The sequence below is a fragment of the Gekko japonicus genome, unplaced genomic scaffold (genome assembly GCF_001447785.1).
Source record: "Gekko japonicus isolate JY-2015 unplaced genomic scaffold, Gekko_japonicus_V1.1 scaffold2381, whole genome shotgun sequence".
In the NCBI taxonomy this organism is placed as follows: domain Eukaryota; kingdom Metazoa; phylum Chordata; class Lepidosauria; order Squamata; family Gekkonidae; genus Gekko; species Gekko japonicus.
In genome coordinates, this window is record NW_015161476.1 from 109,705 (window position 1) to 129,849 (window position 20,145).

At 43.1% G+C, this 20,145-nt stretch overlaps 1 protein-coding gene across 1 annotated transcript in view; it reads left to right on the top strand.

Moving 5' to 3' along the window:
* Positions 1–20,145, top strand: part of SLC5A12 (solute carrier family 5 (sodium/monocarboxylate cotransporter), member 12) — a 37,008-nt gene that overhangs the window by 13,908 nt on the left and 2,955 nt on the right. Inside the window, exons 5-13 of the mRNA XM_015429145.1 lie at positions 3,056–3,210; positions 4,285–4,425; positions 6,458–6,587; positions 8,912–9,000; positions 10,368–10,480; positions 11,388–11,455; positions 14,941–15,027; positions 16,714–16,889; positions 18,213–18,316. Coding sequence (XP_015284631.1) covers positions 3,056–3,210; positions 4,285–4,425; positions 6,458–6,587; positions 8,912–9,000; positions 10,368–10,480; positions 11,388–11,455; positions 14,941–15,027; positions 16,714–16,889; positions 18,213–18,316 — 1,063 coding nt within the window. The remainder of the gene's footprint in view (positions 1–3,055; positions 3,211–4,284; positions 4,426–6,457; positions 6,588–8,911; positions 9,001–10,367; positions 10,481–11,387; positions 11,456–14,940; positions 15,028–16,713; positions 16,890–18,212; positions 18,317–20,145) is intronic.

A 20,145-nucleotide genomic window follows, 5' to 3' on the forward strand; every position in this document is an offset into this window, starting at 1 on the left:
AGCAAGTTCTTACAAAAATTGTTCTCGTTACAATTAAAGATTATACTAATGAACACACATCATTCAAGGTCACAGCGCAATTCTGAACCTGCATTTCCCATAAAGAAATACCTTTATTCTTGTGCCATAATTTGTTTTGAAATATTCAAAAGAAAGAACAAGGCCAGAGCCAAAATTGAAGGCTTCCAATACATTAAAAAACCTCTGAGTAGCAGATTAGCTGTTATCTTGAATGATCTACCTTTCCTATCAGAAGCAAATAAGAGTTTGGATTGTAGAATACATTTGTGGCTTCATTTCTGAGTGACATACAATGATGGTGGATTAGAGATGCCAGCCTCCAGGTGGGAACTGGGGATTCCCAGGAATTACAGCTCATCTCCAAACTACAGAGATCAGTTCCCCTGGAGAAAATGGATGCTTTGGAGGGTGGACTTTATGACATTGTACTCCACTGATGTCCCTATCCTCCCCACACCCAATCCCCAAATCCCATTAATTACAGGGTAGAACAGGGTAATTAGGTTTCCCATTAATTACAGGGTAGAACACATTTTTACGTAAGTATTTCAGTTTTCAATGTTGTGTGACTATAAATTTCCATGTACCTTGTGAAGATTGTGGAAGAGTTTGTTCCCACGTCCGTATACATCACCCAATAACTGAAAGTTTAACTTTGTTATGAAGTACTAGGAAAGTTCCACGTATAAGATCTGATTTGTGATGGCTGTTTCACACATGAGTATATAAACTGAGCCTTCAGAGTGAAAAAAATACAGCCATAGACCTGACCCTACTGAAATCAGCCTACTGTGTTTCCTTGGAGAACTCATGTACCTTAGTATTTTTGGATGCCAATTTCAGCTTGTAATTCCAGCCACTTTAAATCTGTAGCAGCACAGTTTTAAACTAGATGCTGTGGAAATGCACTCCCACGGGGGAGTGCTTTTGACTCAGCATGAGACTGTGGGCTGAGTCCAGCCAGCTTCTTTGCTAAATCTTGCAGTTTCCCTATTTATTACAGCACTTGTCACACATGGTTTTTATTAATTCAGATCCAGCATAGCCTTTCCGGTGGCCAAAGAGGATCTTGTCCTCTTTTTTGCAGAATGGAAAAGCAGTCAGGATCCAAGCCACTGTTTGAAAGGGCAAGGTATTGAAGGAAGAGGAAAGTGTTTCAGTTATCATGGAGCCTAGAGTAATGGTCTCTTGTACCAATCCAGCCTCACACAGGCTCAGTTTCCATATGAGGGGGACTGAGGTGGTAGAATGTTGAGGTCACAGAAGGGGCAGCATCATTCAGACTGTAGGAGGAGGATCATGAAAGTTCACATTTTGAAATGCTCCCTACTTTTAAAATTCACTGCAAACAGAAAACTAGGACAGCAAGCAATGTATTACGGTACAATCTCTTCCCTCCCTGTGTTTCTGGAAAGTGCCATAAAGTCACAGTTGACTCTGTAGAGTTTTCAAGGCAAGAGATGAACAGAGGTGGTCTGCCATCACCAGCCTCTGCACAGCAACCCTAGATTTCCTTGGTGGTCCCCCATCCAAGTAGGGATGCCAGCTTCCAGGTGGGATGTGGCGATCCCCCAGAATTACAGCTCATCTCCAGACTACAGAGATCAGCTCCCCAGGGGAAAAATTGATGCTTTGAATGGTGGACTGTATGCCATTATTCCTCACTGAGATCCCTTTTCTCCCCGGGCTCCACCCCCCAAATCTATGGGCATCTCCCAATGTGGATCTGGCAACCCCATCCCCATCCCTTGCCAGTGGCCAGGAGGGACCTGCCAACCCTATATCCAAGTACTAACCAGGACAGACCCTGCTTAGCTTCCACCAGCAGGCTAACTTGCAATATCCAGGCGAGGGCCTAGGAATGCTGGAATCAGGTTTACTACACAAAGTTCAAACTGACGCCAGAATCTATGAAAAACTGGTTTGGAGAGGAACTGTTTAGGGCCAGCCCTGCTTAGCTTCCTAGGCTTGAAAGGATTGGTCTAGCCTGGGCCATCCAGGTAGGGTTGACAGGCCCCTCCCAGCTACTGGTGGGGGACGGGTGGGTAGGATTGCCAGATCCAGGTTGGGAAACTCCTGGACATTTGGGGGTGGAGCCTGGGGAGGACTGGGACCTAAGTGGGGTACAGTGCCATACAGTCCACCCTCCAAAGCATCCATTTTCTCCAGATGAACTCATCTCCATTGTCTGGAGATGAGCTGTAATTCTGGGTAATTCCCAGGTCCCACCTGGAGGCTGGCATCCCCAAATCCGTGCCAGGGTCCTTCCATACTAGGGTTTTTGTTTGTTTGTTTCTTGTTTTGGCTTGAAATGGAATAATCATAGGTGGAATCTGCTGTCTGAAGTGGTGCATTCTATTTTATCACTTCAACATTCCATCAGTGCATTCTTTAGCATATATAGACCAAACCTGAGTTAACTAGTCAGGGCACGATGTGGAAGGGAATGGACATTCAGCTGTGCATCTAATATACATCCCATTGAAAGCAATGCAGTGCAGGTGAACCTTGTGCATCTGCATGTGGATCTTGTCCTTTGTATTCAGAGATTTTCTATAGGACGTGGATCTGAAGATGCATCTGAATTTGCACCCGACCCCCTATATTTTACAGCAACTGATCATATATAACTATGGAGACTGATGCTGGAATGGGACTAAGTTCTTGCTGCACAGCATTAGCTGGCAGTTTCATTGCCAGGCCATGATGACAAGGCAGGCAATTTCAGTTATTTTGCTATCAGGTATAGAGTTCCATCCTCAAAGCAACATCAGGTTGTGAGAATAGGGCTTTTGAACAGATTGGAAAAATGTGGAAAAAATGGAAAGAAGGGTATTTTTGCAAATTTCCCCCAAAGCCCCAAATGGAAACTTCCATAGTGAAAATTGAATCTCATGAAAATTCATCCCAGTGCGAATTGTATGCTTTTTGGAATAAACCTGTGTGTCATACATGGCGTAGTAAGATTTTTCTGAGGTTTAAATTCTAACAGAGCTCAAAATGAAGGCCTATACCTGTGTTCTGTCTGTTTTAGGGTGGATTAAAAGCTGTGGTCTGGACTGATGCCTTTCAACTGGTCGTCATGCTGATAGGTTTCTTAACAGTTTTGGTTCAAGGGACTATTCAGAATGGGGGACCTAATAAGATCTGGGAGACTGCTAAGAATGGATCACGCCTCACTGTATTTGAGTAAGTAGAATGGCTCATGATGGTTGGATCTTGGACCTTGTTCATTGATTTATTGTTAATTAGATGGCTCTCTTTTTAATCACAAGAATTTAATATGAGACAGGATGAGCTTGACCACTTTGCCCCCTTTGTTCAAATACAATATGCTACTTTGGCTAAACTCTTCTGAACTTATCTGTTAATGTCAGGTGCCTTAGCAGGATTTAGACGTAGCTTGCCATGGCTGAAAATGTGTCACCAAACTGGCACAGTTCATTTTTGAGTACCCGCTCCCCAGTTCTGAATTTTGATGCCACAAGTACTAAGAATCCTCCACGGTAGTAGATCTGACAAGCATGAATTGTATTTTAGGGCTGATGCCTTTATTTTCTCCTTTGAAGCAACTAGGAAGCCTATAGCCAACTTGTGTTAGAAACTGGATGTTGGACTAGATGGAATATCCAGTGGGATACTTTTGTTTTTTATGGTTTTGGCTATTATTTCAGTCACAATACACGATGCCTAACCTTCTGCATGCTCCGATTCCACTGAGTTTAATGATATTTTCATCTGAAGGAAATATATTTAGGGCTGGAGCCATAAAGTAATAGAGGTGAGCTAAAATACAAGTTTAGATTTTTTATAAGGTGCATAAATCCAGGTACCGGTCACTGGTTTTATTTGTAAAGTGAACATGTGTTGGCTCTTTACAAACAGGTGTATGCATGTACAAGCAAGTGTACATGTTAACTGTAACATATGGACAGGGTTCATACGTTACAGTTCAGTACGCTCTTCTTAGGTAGTAATTTGAGTTATGTGTCTACAAAGTACTATATTTAAATTATATGAGAAATGAAAAAGTTCATATCTAGCCTTTTTAAAAATTAAAATGCAGGGAAGATTTGGATCTGTTAGTATGGCTGCTTGTATCCTGAGGGTGTAATCCTATATATACAATTAGACTTCTAAAGTATTACCAAAATCAATAGGTTTTAAGTAGCTAAACTATGTACAAAATTGCAGCCTAAGCAAGTAAAGGTTTAAAGAAACAGAATCTGAATTAATTAACTCTGATGTTTCTTGGTTCTGTAGCTTTGACATTGATCCCCTGAGAAGACACACATTTTGGACAATCGCAATAGGGGGGACATTTACCTGGTTAGGTATTTATGGAGTTAATCAGTCCACAATACAAAGATGTATTTCCTGCAAATCAGAAAAGCAAGCCAAACTGTAAGTAATCAATGAATTGTATTCTATATTGGCACCTATGTAAACAAGGGGTCATTTCACAGAAAAAGAGGTGCAGGAGCTCTTTAGCATAACTCATTAGCATAACTTATTTGCCTATGCCACACCCCCTGACATCACCGGAAGTGTGTCAGAAGGCAACACCCACCGCACAGGCTCCACTGGACTGTTTTGGATTGCTAGCTGGTGGGGGTGGGGGAGGAACATGCAGATCTGTCCCCACAGAGGAGGGAGAGCTTGTACCTGAATAAAACTTTGCCTTAAAGGTCCCACTGGACTGTTTTGGACCGGGGGGGGGCTCTGCAACTTACCTGGCTGCTTCTTGCTCTGACTGAGGGCTTCTGGGAGCAGGGGGTGGGGCTTGCTGCATGTGCCTGCCCCCTGGGCTCCGCTCCTGTGCGCTCCTGCAGGAAATGACCCCTCATGTAAACAGATACATGTAAAAATTGGTGCCATCTGTTCTTATTTGTATGGTATGGATAATTTCAGAGACTGGAAATCCAGATCAATAACACAAAATTCACATATTAGGTAATAGCTATAATGTGAGGATTGTGAAATAAAACAGATATATCTTAGTATCACATCACAGACGTATCTTAGTATCACATCATTTTTTTCAACTAATTCTATGGGTTGGATCCAAATATTTGTGAGAGGAACTCTGCTCACATAATGTATGTTTCCTGCCCACTGCTGTCTTCTCCAAACTGCTCCTGGAGGTCAGGAGACCCTTGGGAACTATGAAGTGTACAGAATAGGGGGATGTTTCCTCAGTGGCTATCAGCAGAAACTGTAGATTATCTCTTGCTTGAGCAGAAGTCACTTTGTACCCAACCCCATTACTCTGAGTAAAGTAATTTGATGACCGCAAACTTAGCATATTAAAAAAAATCATTACAAAATGTGCTTCATAAACTGAGACATGTGTAATCATTTTTTCTTTGTGCAAGTTCACACTTTATGCAGCAAATATTGTTGCTATAAGATCACAGCTTTCCCACAGATGTGTCCTGCAACAGTAAATAAGCTTGGATCCCGTGGTGCCACTCTGTCAATGCAGCAGCAGCAGCAGCAGCAGCACTCTTCTGTCTGAAGTGGAGGGAAGGACGCTTTTTGCTGATCCCCCTCCCTGCTGCAGACTTCCAGTTTGCCCTTTCTTTGAGTCCACTGACTTGCAAAAGCAGAATTTTGGGTGGCAAAGAAAGTAGCAGTAGAGAAGTGGGGAATTTGCATTCCTTGAGCACAGCTCTGCTCCTGCTGCTTAGAATCCAAACCACAGTGTGAACTACCTGCGGGACCGCCTTTCCCCGTATGTTCCCCCAAGAGCACTGAGATCTGAGTCACAGGACCGTTTAGTCCCCCCTGGCCCTAGGGACGCCAAATTAACATCTACTAGAACTAGGGCGTTCTCCTTGGCAGCACCAATACTATGGAACCAACCCCCCCATGAGATCCGTGCCCTCTGGGATCTCCGTCAGTTCCGGAGAGCGGTAAAGATGGAGTTATTCCGCCGAGCTTTTAACAACTCAGACCAAGCATGAAAGCACTTTATGGTTGCCGCTATGAGCATGTTGTACATGTTGCACTGTGTATAAATTGCGATTTTAATGTATTGTATAGATTGTTTTAGAGGAATTGCTTGTTGGTTTTATTGTTGTAAGCCACCCTGAGCCGCTTCGGCGGGAGGGCGGGATAAAAATCAAATAAATAAATAATAAATAAATAAACAACAGACAGCCGAAAGGACTGTGTAGAAAGCCCTGATTGTGTTGTGGCTCCCTGACACATAGACACCAATGTTTAGGCATTTGCATCTGCTGGTTATACTGTATGTGTTCCCTTTGGAAAATATCATGGACTTGGGATAGTGTAATTTCAGCAAGAAGCCTAGAGCCCTTTGACAATGGTCTTTAGCAGCCTTTTTGATGGCAACCTGAAAATAGCAACTGAAATATGAGGATGTGTTGCTGCATTATTCCTAAATAGCATCTTTCTCTCTTTCTCTTTCTAGTGCTCTGTATTTTAATTTAATAGGATTGTGGGTCATCCTGGTATGTGCAGTCTTTTCTGGTTTGGTGATGTTTTCCCATTTTAGGGGCTGCGATCCTTGGACTGCTGGTTTTATTTCAGCACCTGATCAGGTAGATAAAAACATATCATATGTAAACAGAAAGCTGGTTTATTGTTTGAACAATGGCATTATGTATGTATGTATGTATGTATGTATGTATTTTTCATATTTGTATCCCGCCCTCCCCAATGGGCTCAGGGCGGCTAACAAGGGCAAGGTCATTTGCCATGCCATAGGTAAAAACATATAAAACATAGTTAAACATCCAACACTAAAACCACAGTACTCAATCCATTACTAATATCCTAAATCCAAGATGGTAACACCGCAGTTTTATGTAACTATATTGGTTAGGAAAAGGCTTATGTGTCTCATGAGCAGATTTCCCATATTCAAATGCAGCATCCAGAGAGTTCAGATGTGCATGGCTATTCCTAAACACATTCCTAAACACACCTGAGGTCACATTACATCTATCAGCATAAATGTATCTACCAGTACTGAATGCTGGATGGACAAAAGTGTGAAATGCAGAATATGAGTGTTGAATTGGCCAGCTTTCCTGCCATTTCTGGGTCCAAGGATCATTACCAGGCACAGGAAAGTGGCACAGAATCAGTATGGCAATGGCTGCTGTAGACAGATATGACATTTATTAATCTTTTATCTTGACCTTTGTGGGGGGGAAAGGAAAGCAGGACCAGCACTATGTCCCTCTGTTCCATTTTAAATCTAAAGCCCCCCCCAAAAAACAGAGAAGCACAGCCACCAATCAATGATAAGAAGGAGAGCATGCAAGGCTGTGTATGGACACTAAAAACAATTGCTAGCCAATCATATACAAATTATATATTGTATTACAAAAATTTCATTCAGTACAAAGTATAGTGTAGCATATACAGTAAGGGTGCAAAACAGTATAGTTGATGAAGTTTTCCGGATAATGTATTCGTTTCGTAATCTTCTTCTGAACAGGACCAATGTAGGTTTTCAAATGGCAAAAGTCATTTTTTTCTGCTTGTTGAGTAAGTCTGTGTACAGTCAATCAATCAACAATCTTCATAGAGGAAGTACAAATTCCTATTAAAGTTTACAAGGCATATCAACAATCTAAAGTTGGGCCATCATATTCATCAGAATTCAAGGACAGAGGTCAGACTTCTGACTTTTCTTTCCTTGAATTCTGATGAATTTTTGCCTTGCATGCTTTCCTATTGCCATTTTAAATCTATGGCACTAATGATTCTCAGTGCTGCCCTAAGCAGTACACCCTTCTAAGCCTACAGCTCACCATGGGCTTGGAAAGGAGTAACTATGCTTAAGATTGCACTGTCTGTATACTAAGCCTGCTTGCTAACATGTGTTGATATATAGTTGTTGTGAGGTATAAAAGAAATATAACTATAGTAAATGCACATAAAATATTTTTGCGGTTTTAATCTAGAATATATAACCATGCTTTTAGTGTCTTCTCTCGTCCACCAGTCTGATACAGTGTACCTGCCAGAGGACTATGCTTGCTGTTGTTCTCCTGAAAAGCAGGGCATATATGTAGCGACAGATAGGCTGAGATACCAGGCTGGGAGGACAGCTAGATTTGAGTCCAGTAGCACAGACCAACAAGATTTCCAGGGTGTAAGATTTTGAGAGTCAAATTTCCCTTTGTCAGATACTGGGAGAAGAATGTCTGATTTATTCCCTGTATGGGAAGATTAAATAAATCACTCTATTTCCTCCCAAATCCAATACCAAACTGAGCAGATTCATAGCTTTTAACTGGGGCCATTGGGGAAAAAAAATTACAGTAAGCTGGGGCAAGGTCGAACAAGGTGGCCTTCTCCACAACTTAATACCCAGAGTAATGGAGCTATTTATAGTTAATATCCTAAATAAAGGGCTTCCTTTAGGCAACTCTGGGTCAGCCACAACTGTATCATGCCGTCACACAGATAACAGTGATTTCTAATTGCCACACGAACTCTGGTTACAGCCAGATCCAGAGGTTGGTAAAGAAAGGCACTTTCCAAAGACCCCTAAAAAGATAAGACCTCACAAATGTCATAGCACCATCATTCTAAGGATAGAAGCATAAGAGAATTCTCAATATACATGCCCACCTCTCTCAATCTGAGAGAGTCTACTAGGCGTATCCTGCCTGAGGGCCCTCAAAATCGTGAAACCAATACCAGCTCTGTATAAAGGATCTGTTTGAGGGTCTCAGTGTGAGGACTTCCATAGAAGTGTCCTCATTCATACAGAAGCAGGTGGGGTCTCTCTTGTGTGCCTAGTTCAACATTCTATTTCAAATTAATGTGAACTTGCCCATAAGTGCATATTGAATTTCCATTGGCTGAGGCAACTGTCTTCATCTTTCTTTCTTTTTTCCTCCCACAGCTAATGCCATATTTTGTTATGATCATCTTTTCCTCAGCCCCTGGAGTTCCAGGATTATTTGTTGCATGTGCATTCAGTGGAACGCTCAGGTCTGTGCATAATTGGGTTGGCTCTAACCTGCTCCGCTAAGCTGGCTTTAGTGGAGGAAAACCAAACAGAGCATCACAGGAGAACTGAATGCTGATGGGAATGCTGCTCTTGAAAAATGCTGCATCATTTCTTTCCCCTTTATCCCTGCATCAAAATGCTGCAGTGCTTTGTCTTTCTGTATTCATTCCAGTAAAAACCCTGTGGTACGCTCTGGAAGATAGATGTTCCCATATCTTCCTATACTAATTGGGGGGGGGGGAACTTCACACAATTTAATCGATGGAATTAAAATGCCATGCAAAAACCAATTATCATTTAAAAAAACAACAAATCTAATGTCAGAAAATATAGAAAGACACTAAAGAGTTAGGCAAATGATGCTGTTTCCCAGATAGACAATTGTGCTATTTTCTTTTATTCCTCCCTAGGTCTCTCACATCAGGCATGTGCTTATGGAGAATAGAAATGAAAAAAGGAGAGCTAGAGGAAAAGACAGATGAGTGAAACAGGCTGGCACGTTATATAAGATGCTGCAGATAGATTCTGATTCCAATAAAATGACTTTCCCACTTGATGTATTTATTTTAAAATATTTTTGGAACCACTCTCACAGCAGAGGTTCTCAAGAGGTGCAGTCACAATTTTAAAATGAATCATAATAAAATCAAATAAAAACAGTGGAGTGAAAAAAGCAATCGACAGTGAATACTCAAATTAGCAACAGAAAATATCTTTAAGCAGTACAAAGGTTAGCAGCTGTTGAAAGGTCACTATTAAATCCCATTTTAAGCAGTAGAAAAAATAAAATTGTAACAGATTAGTAGTTAAAAACAAACAAGCCTACTACCACTACCACCACACAACACAACAATGCTAAAACAAATAGACAACACCTTTGATGAATGGAAGATCATTATACGGAAGTACAGTTGGTACAAAATAGTGCAGACTGAACACTGAGTGGAGTGGGTCATTGGGAAGATATCACTCCAGTCTTGTTCTATTTACACTGGCTCCCAGTTTGCTTCCAAGCTCAATTCAAAGTGAAGGTATTGACTTTTAAAGCCTATATAGCTTGGGGGCCGAATGCCTTAAAGACTGCCTACTGCCATATGAACTACCCATCTCTATGAATGCATTTCCAACAGCTGGCTCCGAAAATGTATGAGAGGAGTTTTAAGTATCCTGCTGAGCCCACATACATCACTTACCAGCCAGCCAGGCTCAGCCCTCTTTTGGGGTCATGTGAATTATCATTGCACCAGTTTATATTTGACTTAGCAATTTTTTTGTGTTAATGCAACCCATTTGGAGACCTATCCTGACCAGCAAGTTATTCTTACACTGATTGTGTTTATTTTTACAGCACAGTGGCAGCAAGTATAAACGCTCTAGCAACTGTAACATTTGAAGATTTTATCAAGAACTGTTCATCAAATCTCTCTGAAAGAATGAGCACTTGGGTCAGCAAAGGTTTATGTAGGTACAGTAGATTGATTTGGTTCTTCTTGACTGGAAATCCCCAAAATGAAATCCACTGGCAAAATGGTACTTCCATTGAAGCCAACTGAAATCAGTTTGGTATAAGTTATGTCTTCTTGAATTTCTTAATCGTAACAGATGAACACTTGCACAGATGACTGCAAATGTGTGTGTCTTGGTCAATGTTATGTACAACCTCACCAACTATCATATACAAAAAATTATGGGCTCATTTGGTGTATAATTTGTCATTTTATCAACTGTTTAGCCAACTTCATTAACCTTGTTTCTGAAGCAATAGATCCTGTTGGTGTTGTCATGCACCCAGTTTGCCTAATTATTCAGAGAAATAAAGGTAACTTAAGGGCATAAAACATTAGAAAAGCCTTGCTGAATCAGACCACTGATCCATCTAGTCCAGCATCCTGTCTCACACAGTGGCCAACTAGTCATTTTGAAGGGCCAACAACGGGGCATAGAGGCCAAGGCCTTCTTCCAGTGTTGCCTGCTGACACTGATATTCAGAGGTTTACTGCCTTTGAAATGAAGATTCCCCTAGTCACCATGTCTAGTAACCACTGATAAACCTATCATCATGAATTTATATAACCCTGCTTTAAAGCCATTTATACTTGTGGCCACATCAGTACATCCTCTGGCAATGAATTCCAGTCTTTGGCTAAAGTATTTCCTTTTGTCTGTCCTGAATCTATTGACCATCAGCTTTATTGGGTTGGTTCAAGCTCCCTCTCTTTTGCAAAAGGGAAAAATGTTCTATCTATCCCCTCTCTCTGCCCCATGCATAATTTTGTAAACCTCTATTATGTTCCTCTTAGGTTCTTTCCCCCCCTTAAACTGAATAACTCCTGGATGTTTGTAGTAATATCTATAACTCTTTTTTCAGGTATAGTATTTGGTATAGTATGTACCTCAATGGCTGCAGCAGCATCGCTTATGGGTGGCGTTGTGCAGGTAACTACAAATCTGAAGGCATTTTGTATGACCCAGAAGGTCAGTGTGTATTAGGATGTGACAGTTTTTTCATGAGTAAGAAGTCTTCCACATGGGTAGTGGGCAACATAAGAGAAGCCATGTTGGATCAGGCCAATGGCCCATCCAGTCCAACACTGGGTCACACAGTGGCTCAAAACCATGTCCCATCAGGAGGTCCACTACTGGGGCCAGGACTCCAAAAGCCCTCCCACTGTTGCCCTCCAAGCACCAAGAATACAGAGCACCACCATATCATTTGCATTTTTTATTGCCATTGTACACTGAGTTGACCTTTTCAGTGAGCTATCTACCACAACTCCAAGATCTCTCTCCTGGTCAGTCTCTGCCAGTATGAACCCTATCAATGTGTATTTATAGTTAGGTTTTTTGGCTCCAGTGTGCATTACTTTTCACTTGCACACCCTGAACCTCATTTGCCATGTTGATGCCCACTTGCCCAGCCTCGACAGATCCATTACAATCCTTCCTGGTTCTCACCACTCAGAAAGAGAGGCTGGGGTCACATGACAAGCTTATCCAGGGTGCTCTGTGCAGGCTCAGAAACACTTTCACCCTAGGCTCACAGTTGAAAGCAAGCCTCGAGGGAGCAGCGCTGCCACTCCGGACCTTCCCCCCTGCCTCTGCTGCCCCCTCAGCTGCTTCTGGTGCTGCAATCCTGGCTGGGTCTGGGGGAAGCGTGTGGCTGAGTCTCACGAGCAACCAGCAGCCACCTGGATGTGGGCACCTTTGAGGAGGGGGGGAGAGTCGGATTGGGACCTCCAGGTGAGGCTCTTCTCTCTGCTGCCAAGTCCTCCAGCGTGGCTTCCCATCTCCCTGGCTGCCGGGATGACACATCACTTCCCGGGCTGCCCTCTCTCCCTCACCCAGGTCCCTTGGCACTTTCACGGCTTCTGGGGAACTCCAACTTTGGGACTTGGCCACCCCTAGAGAAGAGCAAACTTTTCTCTCTTTTATCTCGCGCACAGATTTGCCCCGGGAAACTCAGCCGGGAACCAAACCTCTCTCCACCCCCACCCCAATCCCACTGCCAGACCTCACAGGGTCCCCTGGTGCTTGGAAAGCTCTGGATTCAGTGTCTGGCTGCATCGCTACATTGCCCCCCCTCCTCATCACACCTGCCATGTTGGACATCCCTCAGGGAACCCGGAGTCCGGCCCATAACATCATGCTGTAGGCGAGTAAGCAGCGGAGTGGAGAGCTGGCCAGCTCGAGGGACAGCCAGGGACAGCAGAGGAACTTGGGCTGCCATCATTATTTACACACGGTCATGCGCAGCCCAGCCAATGGCAGGTTTTAATCACCAGCCCCAGAGAGAGCAGAAGAGGGACTCTCCTCCCCACCCCCAGCCCCCTTTAACGGGGCAGTAGCAGGTTCCCCCCAAAAAACAATGAACAAAATTACCCAGCCACATAAAAACCAAGTGCTTGAATCGACCATGCACATAACAGAGGAAGCTTGGGGGGGGGGGGAATCTCGCGAAGGACGGTCAGACGACCTAATCACAATCACTGCGAGAGGTGGCTGTCCAGATTGGCAAAATCGCGGATTCAAAGTGCAAATACCCAGAAAGTACTTGATGTTCCTGGTGTTGGAAAATTTCGTAGGGAACTGGGAGGATTGTGCGACTGAGATCACTTTGGTGCAGGAGGCGGATGCGGCATCTGATCAGCAAATTTAAATGCAAGCGAGAACAACAGTGAAACCCAATCAAAATGACCGTGTGACCACGGCCTTAGTGTCATCTGCAGACTTAGCCACTTCACTGCTTACTCCCAACTCCAAATCATTAACGGACAAGTTAAAAAACACTGGATAACAGATAAAACAGATAAAACAGATAGAACAGATAGAACAGATAAAAGGAAGTACTTCTTCACCCAAAGAGTGATTAACACATGGAATTCACTGCCTCAGGAGGTGGTGGCAACTACAAGCATGGACAGCTTCAAGAGGGAATTAGATAAGCATATGGAGCAGAAGTCCATCAGTGGCTATTAGCCGCACGGTATAGATAGGAACTCTCAGTCTGGGGCATGTGATGCTCTGTATTCTCGGTGCTTGGGGGGGGGGAGCAACAGTGGGAGGGCTTCTAATGTCCTGGCCCCACTGGTGGACCTCCTGATGGCACCTGGTATTTTTGGCCACTGTGTGACAGACTGTTGGATTAGATGGGCCATTGGCCTGATCCAACATTGGCTGCTCTTATGTTCTTATGAAGCATCTCATTTTCCCTCACTTACTATTTCTTCTTTCCCTTTCCAGAAAGCCCCCATAGCCTCTCCCCTTTTCCTGGTCACTTCTCTCCTTACCATCCAACAGCGGACCTACACTTATTTGCCTTCCATCCCTCCTTCCTGGCAGCCTCTCCACAGGAAAATTATGGTCCAGTTGTGTAGTACTGGAGGGAATCTGCAAAGACTTGTGTGTGTGGGGGGGGGTCACTTTGTCCTGCATTCTCTCCCTACATAATTTTCTATTACCCTCATCCTAAGAACTCCCATATCCTCACCTTTCCATGCTCACTTCTTTCCTTCACATGTGCCCACCAGTCTACTTTTTATCTGCCCCACATCATATTTATTTCTTCATCTGTATCCTGCTTTTTCCAACTGCATCACTCTCTCTTCCTCTTAACTTTCTCCCCCAATCTATATTTCTTTCTCTTTCTATCCCCTACCATCATCGCCACTGTTGGGGCGTCTGTGGGGTCTGATGGGGCTTCTTTCACACACACACACACACACACACTCTACCATCCCTGCAGCCAGTAGTGCATCTACTGCAGCTCCACGCAGGTGTACTGGGGCTTCCTTCCCTACCAGCTATCATCATTCCCAGAATTAAGCACAGTGCAGCTCCTGGTGCTATGAGAATATATGATTCTCATGCGTGGTGTTATGCACCTGGCACTTTTTTTCTAACAGAAAGAAACTGTAAGTGGTAAGTGGCTGTACTTTGGCAACATTTTTAATTAATGTGCAGGTAACATTGTCCCGAAAGAAAAAAAAGTTGTAGAGCCACTTATCTGTACTTTCTGCCTCCAAAAATGTGTAACTGGGGAGGACTTCCATTGCAAAACATTGGTGATTGGTTTAGATTTATTAGGGATCAGTCAGACCATTTGACCACAAGTGTAAGCTAAAAGTTGTTTTTAATTCAAGTGTACAAGAAAGATTTCTGGGCATTACTTAAGCTAGAAATGCAAAGCACTCCTAAAAACTGCTTGTTTTACTTACAGGAAAAAGTTAAAAACTACCTACATCTTTTGAACTCACTTTAAAACAGAATGCACTTTGTAATCAGAAATGATATACAAAGAAGAAATAGGAACTTTGTGTTCTCTAAGATAAGAAACTGAAAGAGCCATTAAAGGAAGAGGCAGTGGAGACACTAGATGATAATGATTAGTTTTCTTAAGTATATCCTTTGTTTCATTTTAATAGGCCTCACTTAGTATTCATGGAATGTGTGGGGGACCTATGTTGGGATTATTTACGCTGGGAATTATTTTTCCTTGCACCAACTGGAAGGTTAGTAATAACTGTCACGTCTTTGTATAGTTCATGTATGATACTACTAATTATTATCATCACCACAAAATACAGTAAACCTTCTATAACATTGTGTTGTTGGGCACCATATGATAATTAGGCCATGTTTTAATTGCTCCATAAACCCATAGGGTTGGGTCAAATAACTAAACTGGATTTGTAGAACAAACCTCTCCCATGAATGGAGCAAGAATTTACATAAGAGTGTGTGCATTCTGTAGATTCATTCTTCTTGCAGCACTTCAGCAGACCCCTGTGGTACATACCAATATGTATGGTTAAGGCATAGGATACATTACAGGTGCTATAGGAATATCCCTGAAAATTCCTCCTAGAAGTGAGCAATATTTCTGTCCCCCCAGCCTGCAAATCCAAAAGTACTCATCATATGGCACTTCTATTGCATTGTGTGTTGTTATACCATTCCCCCAACAGCATCTAGGATTGTGGAACAATGACAGGGAGACTCATAACTTGTGATGTTTTGGAAAGGGGTGGTGATGGAAATGAATCCACCCCACCAGGTCACAAGCATTCTGTCTCTTTATGACCCAAGCCAAAATCATTTCACATTTTGGAATAGTTGAAAAATAAACTAAGTCCAGCTGCTGTTTCCCCTTTCCCCAAACTTACAGGGATCAGGAGATACACCTGAGACCTTCATTATTCCATAACAAAGCATTGATTCCGGGAGATCCCCAGGTCCCATTTGGGGCTGGCATCTTTAGGCTGAAGGCTCTTGTAGGTGCCCTTCATAGTTTACAATCCACATATCTGAAGGGCCATCTCTTCCCATATGTGCCCATGTGCCAGTTATGGTCTTCTAGTTGGCACTAGGGGTGTGCATTTGGCTATATCCAAGCCAAAAAAATAGCTGAATATAGATATACGTCCTTTAAATGCCTTCAGAGTGAATGTTCACCTTGCAGAAGGCATTTTAAAAGGACCACAATGCCATTAAGCACTTTTTCCCATTGAAAAGAAAGGAGGATGTGGGCACCTTCCTCAGGGACTCATAGAATTGGACTGCCTGGTTCAATCTTTTTAACACTTGGGAGTTCTTTTGAGGAGAAGTACCAGCAGCTATGCAGCAAATTTGGTGCTTCTTCCTCAAAAAACAGCCCCCCCAGATATCCCCATAGGGTATAATGGAGCAAAAAAAAAATGATTTCCAAAAAATCCCAAATTTAAATTCCATACTGGTATTGGGATCTGGGAATATCAGGAAATACCAATTTTTTTTTGGTTCAATATACCTGAACCTTAAAAAAATACAGATTTATTTTGCACATCTGTAGTTGCCACCTTCGAGTTATTACCTTGGTTACAGTTACCCGTTTGGCATCTATTAGAGCCTAGTCCTTTTCAGTAGTGGATCCAACCTTAAGGAGATAAATGGGGGATGTCCTTAGAAGATTTTAGAATGTAAAGTGATTTTATTTGGTAGGGGTTTTAATGGGGTCTAAGCTGCTGATATTTTTGTTGGAAGGGAGGTTAATGGGGTTTTAGTATATTGTTTGCGGTTTTAATATGGAATTGTAAGCTTCCTTCAGCTGAATGAGAAAGTGTGTGTACGTTAACCTCAGCATCCTTTCATATTTGCCAATCTCATGCTTTGTTGAAGCATGTGCACTTTTAGTTTTTCTATGTTTCTTTTTCCCCCAGGGTGCTATTGCAGGTCTCCTGACTGGAATCACTTTAGCATTTTGGGTTGGCATTGGGGCTTTTGTTTACCCTGCTCCATCATCAAAGGCCCTTCCATTGTACCTCTCAACATCTGAGTGTGCTGTCAATAATACAGGAGTGATAGCTACAGTAACTCCTACAATACCACCTTTCAGGTAAGATTATCTTCCCCATACCACTGATAAGGTATGACATTTTAGCATAGCTATTTTCAGTTATCTCTCCATATATATAATTGTATTTTGGTGTGAACATTCCACATGCTCCAAATCAATTGGCTCTGTGATGTGTCACTCAGAAGCTGTCCCTATCCACTGGCTGCATTGCCTGAGTCTCATCTCCAATATTCTAAACAGTTTGCTGTTCCTCTCCCTCCAGTAGCCAGTCAGAACACAGAGGTCATTTGCATATGCGACCTGATTGGCCTTTGCCTCTAACATTCTAAACAGCTTGCTCTTGCTGTTGGGAGTCATTCAATGTGTCCTGAGGTAAAATACATATCCCAATCTTCCCTTAAACAATCACTGGAGGTGCTGATCTCCCTGTGGGGCCTGGAGATCTCCCAGAAATCACTGTGTCCCCCAGCCACAGCACATCATTTTCCCTAAACAATTCCCTACAGAAAATTCCCCAGCTATTACAATGGCTGCTTTGGGCAGTGGACTCTATGGCATTATACCCTGCTGAGGTCCCTCCGCACCCCAAACCCTGCCCTTCCCAGGCTCTACCCCTCAAATCTACAGGTCTGGCCCTCCCTTTAGTATTGCCAGCCTCCAGGCAGCACCTGGAGATCTCCAAGATCAGTTCTCCTAGAGAAAATGGCTGCTTTGGGCAATGGACTCTATGACATTATACCCTGCTGAGGTCCCTCCACACCCCAAACCCTGCCCTCCCCAGGCTCTACCCCTCAAATCTACAGGTATTTCCCAACCCAGAGTTGGCAACCCTGTAACTGGCTATGGAACCACTTTCCAGACCCTTGGAATCCAGAAGACATGGCATAGGAGGAGGTACTTTTCTACCGTAGCTGCCACTGCATAGCCCCAAATCAACATAAGTCGGGGTGGAGGAAGCCATACCTGTTACCATGCGGCTGTCCTTCCATACTACTCACTTGGGGCAGCAAAATGACTTGAGACAGCCCTGCCTTATAGCTAGGCAGAAGGAAATAAACATGGCTTGCCTCCCTCTATTTTCCCCTTCCCTCTGCCGCCCCACCAGCCACAGCTGGGATACTCAGATGGAGCTTCCTTCTAGAGCTCATTGTATTTCTTCCCACAACGCGACTTACTCCTAGTTGTTCAATAATTCTCTTACCATCTGCCCCATCTTTTGTAAGATGATATTCAGTGTACCAAATAATTTTTTTAAAAGCTTCAGATATTAGACGTGATATATGAACCAATTCTGCTCTAAAGATATTATGTACATATAATGAGAAATTATTGACTTCTTGCCCCATTGTTTTGTCATCCTAGGCCTCAATTGGCAGATTCCTGGTATTCTTTGTCGTACCTTTACTACAGTGCTGTTGGGTGTCTTGGATGCATTATTACAGGGCTTCTGATAAGTTTTGTAACAGGTTTGTTTTGTTTGTCATTCTGCGCACTGCTTGGAACCATATTTTACAAAAATTTATTAGGGAGGAAGTTTTTGCTCAGTGACTCTTACATAAAATAAAATTTATAAGGGAACTTGGAAAAGGCAGGATGATTAACTTGAGTTTAAATAGCATCTCTTCGGCACAATTTCCTATGCCTATGACTAAAACATGGAAGAAAGCATACTGACCATACGCTAGCAGATCTTCTAGAAAGTATGCATGTCTGAGATTCAATTATGCTACTTTCTGCATCTCTGTTGGACTGCTGCAAAGAATACTGAACTGAAATAACTTTATACCAATGATTCATTTGAGAAAAAAGCCATAGCTATCATAGAGTAACCATTTGCCTGTGATGAAGGTCCCTAAGGGGTCTAACTTGTAGGACTGGGGCTAAGGATCTTGGGTCAGACTTAGACTATACCTTTGGACAGGGGTCATTTCGAGCAGGAACAGGCATTCTGGGAGTAACAAGTAAACTCCTCCCCCCTCCTTTCCCTTCACCTCACCTCCAAGCGGGGTGAAGGGAAAGCGGGCAGAAAGAAAGGGAATCCAGGGCTTCTTCTGCCTGACAGAGGGTCCAGCACGCCAGCCCCTCTGACAGGCAGAAGCGCCTGGGATCCATTACTTCACCCCCTCCTTTCCCATTGCCTCACCTCCAAGTGGGGCAAAGGGAAAGGGGGGGGAGAAACAGAACCCAGCAGAAGCTTCTGCATGACAGCAGGGCCAGCGCTGGCTCTGCTCCCAGGCAGAAACATCTGAAAGGAGCATGCCGCCTCTGCGGAGTGACTCCAAAGACTGACGGGGTTTACAGTTTAAATCCCCCCTCTCTGGAGTCGCGCCACAGTGGCGGCACACTCCCTTCATTGAAGGGAAGGCAATTTGCCTTCCCTTCAATGATGGGAGCCTGCTGCTGCCACCACCCCACAACTGGGGAGGATCATTATACCCTATGGAGACCCCATGGAGACAGTCTCCAATCTGGTCTGGATCTTCCTCAGCTAAGAATGTTTTCTCATGAAGATGTTTTTGACTGACAAGATCAAAATATTTTGGTGATTCCAACATGACTGAATGGCTAACAACAACAACAACAATGTTTTTAATTTCAGAGTTTTTGTAGAAACATCTGTCTTGTTTGTTTATGGATCTATCTATCCACATATTTGGCCATGTCAAGAATTAAATAAATTTATTATGATTGATTTATACTTTGATTTTGTCAGCCAAAAACATCTTCATGAGAAAACATTGTTAGCTGTGGAAGATTCGGACCAATAGGGAAGTACCTAGCCAACAGCCATCCATCATCGATGGCAGCTGAAAATACATTGGGTCAACCCTCACCCATAATAGAAGCAGCACCTGTAGCTCTATGAAAGGAATTCTCTCAGTGGCCATTGTTTGTCAACCACAGCAGTATTTCCAGCCTTCAAGCATTTGTTTCTGTCAGTAAAATGTAGGGGAAGAGAGCATGTCAGGCCTGACAGCAGCCACTGGACAACTTGACACCATGCAACTTGCATAACTCATATAGGCCCAGCTGCTTGATACTGTTCAACAGCCACTGCCCCATGAAGTGTTGTGTAGTGGTTAGTGTTCAAGACAGATTTGGGAGACCCAGGTTTGAATCTGAGTTGGGAAATACCTGGAGATTTTTGGGGTGGGGCCTGAGCAGTGGGTGTTGCCTTCTGATACACTTCCAGTGATATCAGGGTGTGTGGCATATGCAAATAAGTTATGCTAATGAGCCCCTGCACCTCTTTTTTCTATGAAATGACCCCTGCCTTTGGAGAAACTGTGATCTT